At 57.5% G+C, this 6000-nt stretch overlaps 1 protein-coding gene across 1 annotated transcript in view; it reads right to left on the minus strand.

The window, feature by feature from the left end:
- Positions 1-5768, minus strand: part of LOC101787475 (DNA dC->dU-editing enzyme APOBEC3-like) — a 17011-nt gene extending 11243 nt beyond the window's left edge. The window contains exons 1-4 of the mRNA XM_063243716.1: positions 5387-5768; positions 4335-4485; positions 2691-2967; positions 2485-2593 (exon numbers count right to left, since the gene is read on the minus strand). Coding sequence (XP_063099786.1) covers positions 2485-2593; positions 2691-2967; positions 4335-4485; positions 5387-5466 — 617 coding nt within the window. The 5' untranslated portion in view covers positions 5467-5768. The remainder of the gene's footprint in view (positions 1-2484; positions 2594-2690; positions 2968-4334; positions 4486-5386) is intronic.
- Between the last annotated feature and the right edge of the window lie 232 nt (positions 5769-6000).

Below are 6000 nucleotides of genomic sequence, written 5' to 3' on the forward strand. Positions count from 1 at the left end.
GTAGAGACAAGGAAACTGTAATTTTTAAACTGTACTTTTGATAAACACTGCCACTTCGGGACACAAAGGATCCTGAAGGACGTTTCTTTTTACAGAAACTCCATCCAAAAACTTTTCCTAGGGGCCTGAAAGTTGCAGGAAACTTATAAATTGTGGCCCATGCTTTTCACCTGGAAATTGCTCTCCCTGTCAGACCTCTACCCTCAGCAATGAGTGGGCGGCAGATCTCAACCTCGCACACATGGAAAATGGTTTGTATCCTAACCGAGCCAGCAGGTGGGAATCTGACGGGCAATAGGAAAACACCAAGATCACCCATCCTGGTGACACCCAGCATCACACAGTAACTCCCAACTCAGAACAAACACTCGCTCTACTGTTTCTGAGTGTGTACAGTTAGAATCCTGCCTAATAACTGTCTGGTGCGCCTCACAGACATATCCTGAAAATCCTTTTCTGTGAACCTACCCTGTGAACCTAGGGTGAGTTTCTGTGAACTCACCCTATGGGGTGAGTTGAGGGCCCCCTTCTGTTTGGGTGGCCTCCTCAGACTCTATCCAGTGACAATGGGACAGCAGGGCCAAGTGTCCCTGGCCACCATGCTGGACCCTCCCCTGGGCTTCCTCCCAAATACTTTCAGCTCATGGCTTGCTCCTGGCTCCGGACACCCCGCTCACTTCCTGTGTCACCTGCAGCCCCCAGAGGCTCCTCTATCGGAAGGGCTGGGGGACAGCACAGGGTGGGAGTGGTGACAGGAACAAAGGCTCCAGGGTGCAGCAAGAGCTGGGTGGAGGCAGTGTCAGGTCAGGAACCCCCTTGGAGACAGGCACACAGAAAGGACAGGAGCCTTGTGATCCCCACCCACAGGCAGTCCAATTAGGACCTGGGTCCTTGCCGTGGGCCTGAGTCCAGATGCCGAGGCCCCGACCCCGGAAGTCGTGTGCACTGTATCTGGATGCGCGCCCTCTGCAGGGGCGATGATGCTGGGAGGGAGGCCCTAGGGTGTGGCCTGATGCAGTGCTCCTGGTGGCTTTGTCAGAGGGACACAGGACACAGGGACATTGGGGATACATGTGTGGTGGGGAAAGACCATGTAGGGGCACGTTGAGAAGTGGACATTAAAGCCAGGGACAGGAACCACAGCAGAAACAATGCCACCAGCCCCTCAGTCATGGCCGGCATGGCTCCAGCCCATGTGGGAGCTGCCCTGGGGTCTCTGTGCCTGGACGATGGCATTGTCATTGGATGGCCTTGGGACCTCACAGTGACTGCACCAGGGAGTTCCCTGAGAGCTCAAGTCTGCCTGGAGGGACGTTTCTCATATTGTCACCGGGTAGCACGGGTCCTTGCTTTAGTGTCAACGGAAATTAAAACCAAAGCACCAAGAGGATCTACAGGCTAAGGCTTTAACTGCAAAGTCCGAGAGCATCGCAGAAGGGCTCTAGCTTGAGTCCCACCTGATGGAGCACAGTTGAAGCTGCTCAGACTGACCTGTCTGCAGAACAGAGACCAGCTTTTTGCAGGTGCTGTGTGGGCTGGGGCCGGCTCCAAAGAAAACTGCGGAACTGAGAGGCAGCCATTCAGTTCCTACAGGCAGAATCCTCAGGACTGGGGCAGCCTCAGTCATGTGAGTCTGTGCTGGAACCCAAGGTGACCCTAGATTTAGAGCGAGGGAGATTCTGGCATGGTCAAATGTCCCTGTAAATCTCAGCCTGGTAGCCTCAGTCTTGAAGGGTAACGAGACAGGTTTGGGTAAATTTAGGGTTAGTAAGGCTTGTTTTGTTAACTTTTAGACAGGTGCTCCATGTTGCAGAGCTGAGGATTTGACCTGGAGTTTTACAGAACTAAGATCAAGCTTTGCTCTGCTTTCAGTTACCTACTAGGAATTTCTAGGTCCAAGTGAAGAGTAACAATTTTTAACTGAAAACACTATGAAGTCCCTGACTGTCTCAGACGTAAAGGCAAATCACACGTTTAATGGTAACAGGCGAAGGGCCCAGAAGGTTGTCCTCTGTCTCTACAGTGGTGACTGTGTCATGAATACAGATAATATTCCAATGTTCATATACTGATTTATGGTCAGTTCAATTTTTTTAAATTTTGTTTTGATTTCTTGAGACAGGGTCTTACTATGTAGCCCAGCTGGCCCTAAAACTCACAGCGATCGTCCTGCCTCAGCCTCCCGAGTGCTAAGATTACAGGCATGCACCACCATGCCTGACTACAGTTGGTTTAATACCAAGGTTTACTTATTATGGTGGGGGTAGCAGTGTGGTCGGTGGATGTGAATCTGGGGGTCTTTAGGACTAGGAGAGGAGAAAGGATGTTTTGTGAGGACCAGGAGCCAAAGGGAGGTGAGGGGCATAGCGGGAAGAGGTGAGTAGGTACAGCCAGGGAGGGATCCCTGTGACCTCAACCGGAAGGCCAGAGCAGGATGGGCAGAAGGGGGAGGGGAGGGGGAGAGAAGCAGGAAGAGCCAGTCACCTGAGAATCTTCTGCAGGGTTTTGTCCTGGAGCGAACAACATTTATGGAAATTCTCCCAAGGTCTGAATGTTTCATTGCACACAAAGAGACTCCAACAGTCTTCAAATTCTGCAATGAGAGAGGGAAGAGAACATCAGAGCCCAGAGCTCCCCCACCCCTGCGCCCCGACCCTCCATCTCAGCGGTCCCCGCACCCCACCTCTCACCTGGGAAAGCCATGGTGTATAGCCGGGTCCCTCCCTGCACCAGTGCTCGCAGCCCCTCCTTGTATGTGGGGTTCCAATGGTAGTATAGGCGGGCGACATAGATAGTCAGGGTCACGTTGTGATGATTGTCCAGGAATGTTACAATCTCCTTCGCACATTCCGGGCAAGGGCTCCAGGACATGTACCAAGTGACCTTGTAGTTCTCATCAAAGGACAGTTCAGTGTCATGGAACCAAGACAGGAAGCTGAGCTCTGCGTGGAGTCTGAAGGGGCTGGGCTGGGAGAGGAGGAGGAGAAGGGGGACCCTTGGTTGGAGGAGCACGCAGCACAGGGAGGGGACGAGGCACAGGGTGGGGGACCAGCATCTCATTCCCGGACTCCCTCCTCTCCAGCCCTCCCTGTCCTGGCCATAGGGGTCGCCCCTCCCACACACGTGGACTCCCACATCCACTCAGCACCCCTCCTGGGCAGCAAGTACTCTGAGCCCCGGCTCCGCTCATGTCTTCCCCCTGCTGCCCTGGGAAGGGACACAGCTCTGCTGTCCCACACACAGGTGAAATCAGGCTTGTCTGACTTGAGACAGCACTCCCGCCCTGTGGGGCACGGGAAGACAGTATGGCAGGTATCCTGGACTCCGTCATTCAAATGAATTCCATTCGTATCTAGTGACTATTTAAACTGTGGGCACCAGAGAAATGGGTTCCAACTTTGATCTGTGGATAGCTCTGTTCTAGGGTGGGGTGGAGCCTGTCCACCCAGAGGGCCCAGGCCCAAAGCACTGGAAAAGCCAAGGTCTAGGAGACAGGCAGGTGTGTGTTGACACATGTGCAGGTGGCAGGTGGAGGTGGTACTGGGCTTGCAGGTGCTGGCCACCTGGGAGCCCCTGTACTGTAACCCGTATCTGGCTGTCGTATGGTCATAGGGAGTTTAGATGGTAGCTGGATTAGAGTACATAAATGTAGACTAAGGGTGTGATGACAGGATGAAGCGTGTGGATAACGGAAGGGCCACTCTGCAGAGAGGTGGCACCAGTCAACAAGTTTGCACCCTGGAGGGAATGCAGACAGGGAAGGAAGGCAGACGGCTGCCGCTGCTGCTTGTTGCCCCGTCTGCTGCCTACCATGCCCTGGACCGTTTCTCCTGTCATCTCTTCCTGCCTTTGAGCCAGTGGAGTATGGACTGAACCTCTACAAACTGGGAGATAAACCTTTCCTCCCTTAATTTGTGGGTGTCAGGTATTGTGTCTCAACAATGAGAAAAGTAACTGAGACACCCCCGGAAGGCTTGAGCAGCTGGGGCAGAGGGAGGTGGGGCCCTGTGCTGTAAGACAGCAGATGGGGGCCGCGGAGGCTCAGGGTTGTGGCAGGACAGAACTGAGCACCCCAGCAGTCACAGGACAGATAAGCGTGCCCGGGGTGCCTGACCATCGGGGTGCCCCGACCTCGGGAGTAAGCGCCGGTAGAGTGGAACAACACCTCTCAAATGAGGCCTCTTGTGAGAAGTCACAGGGTGTCATTCAGAGTTGGGACAGTCAGGCCGGACAGCAGGTCGGAGGACTCCGCCACGTGGCTTTTACTGATCATTGGTTCTGCATTCTCACCTGGCCTAGCTTCTGCCTGTCCCAGAGAAGAGACTGGAGGGTACCTGGTTTAGAAAGACCCCCTTGTGAAGGACTTCGTTGTTCTGTTCTCTTATTACTTGGAAGCACAGGAAGGTATTATTCCGGCCATAGGCGTAGCGTAGGTTTCGAAAGTAGAACCTGAATGCTTTTTTATATATTTGCTCTATCAGTTTTCTGTGGGCACAGGAGAGAAAGAGGAACTGCAGAAACCGTAGTCGCGCCAGGCGGCTGCCCACTAAACACAGGTCCCCAGAGCCCGGGACGGGCGCCTCCCACAGCCCCCCAGGCCCCGCGGCCTCTGCAGGTGAGAGAGAAGGCAGCCGAGGGGCAGAGAGGGCAAGGGCCAGAGGGCGCCCTTCTCGGCCCGGGGTCCAGCTCTGGTCCTTCCAATGGGGCGCCCTGCCTCCCTGTTTTGCTGCCCAGTCATCCCCAAGCAGGGAGAAAATGTCAAAGACACAAAACTCCCGCACCCCCAAAGAATAACGTCTAACCTTTCACTTCATTCATTTCTGACTTTCCACCTCTGCAGGCTGCGTTTTTGCAAAAGTTAGGGACGCCCCGTGTTCGCACACAGCCCGGCTGCTAGACAGGGAGCGGCGCCCGCACAGTCCCAGGGCCGGCGGCTCCCGCGCCCGGACCCCACCTCCAGCTCGTCTCCCCCCCCCCCCCCACCCCGGCGCCTTCGCGCGGCAGGCTTTCCTAATGTGAAACTACTCGCTCTCCGCCCAAGCGTTCTGAGGTCTCCTCCTGCTGCGGCCCCCGAGTGGCCCCGGGTCTGCGGGCGAAGCGCGGGTGCCGAGGCTCGGCTGCGCGGACCCTGGCCGCGCGCCGTCCCCATCCCCGCGGGGACACCCCAGAGGGCCGCCCTCCGCGCCAGCTGCGGGCCAGCGCGGGATCGCGGGTGGGCACCGAGCGCCCACGGTCCGCTCGGGCTCCCGCTGCAGCCCGGGATGACGGAGTCCAGGGCCGGGGCCAGCAGGGGCGGCCCCGCCAGTGCGCGGCCACAGGCGGCGGGGAGGGCGGAACCGGGAAGGGCGCGCAGGGCGGGCGCGCGGGCGGGCGGCGGCGCCGGTACCTGTAGTGCGCGGTCCATCGGCAGCCCCGTGGGCAGACCTCCTCCAGCGAGTCTCTTCCACTCCAGTCCGAGCGCTCCATTTTCTGAGCACAGACAGGGCCCCGCTCTGGAGGCCCCGACCTGCTCCCGCTGCCCCTGCCCCAAGTGGACGGGCCAGCGCGGGTCAGCTGCCTGCTGCTCAGACCCCGTCTCCTCCTCTGCGTTGCTGGCGTGGGCGCCCTGGGGACCTGCGGTAGCAGCTGGGCCCTGGTGCAGGACCTCAGGATCCCAAAGTGAAAGAGAAACTCAGTGAGGCCCAAGGTTGGTGGGGACTGGGTGGAGGCGGAGCCCCGAGAGAGCAGGGGGCGGACCCCGCTGGGCAGCAGCGGTGCAGGCTGAGGGGACTTCCTGGCCTGCGCTCCCAGGGAGACTCAGTGTGACACGCAGAGGATTGGAGGGCAGGGCACAAGGTTTCCTGTCCCACCACGCAGAAGGCAGGTGGCCCATCCACCTCAGTCCCGCAAGAGCATCAGGAGGGAGAGCCGATGGTCTGAACCTGTGGCAGGCGGTCTCCAGGACACAGAGGCTGAGATTCTCTCTGGAGTCACATTGCAAAGGCAGAACTGGGTGCTGGC

Source organism: Cavia porcellus, unplaced genomic scaffold (genome assembly GCF_034190915.1).
Source record: "Cavia porcellus strain 051 isolate PalLab524CR breed Dunkin Hartley unplaced genomic scaffold, mCavPor4.1 scaffold_40, whole genome shotgun sequence".
NCBI lineage: Eukaryota > Metazoa > Chordata > Mammalia > Rodentia > Caviidae > Cavia > Cavia porcellus.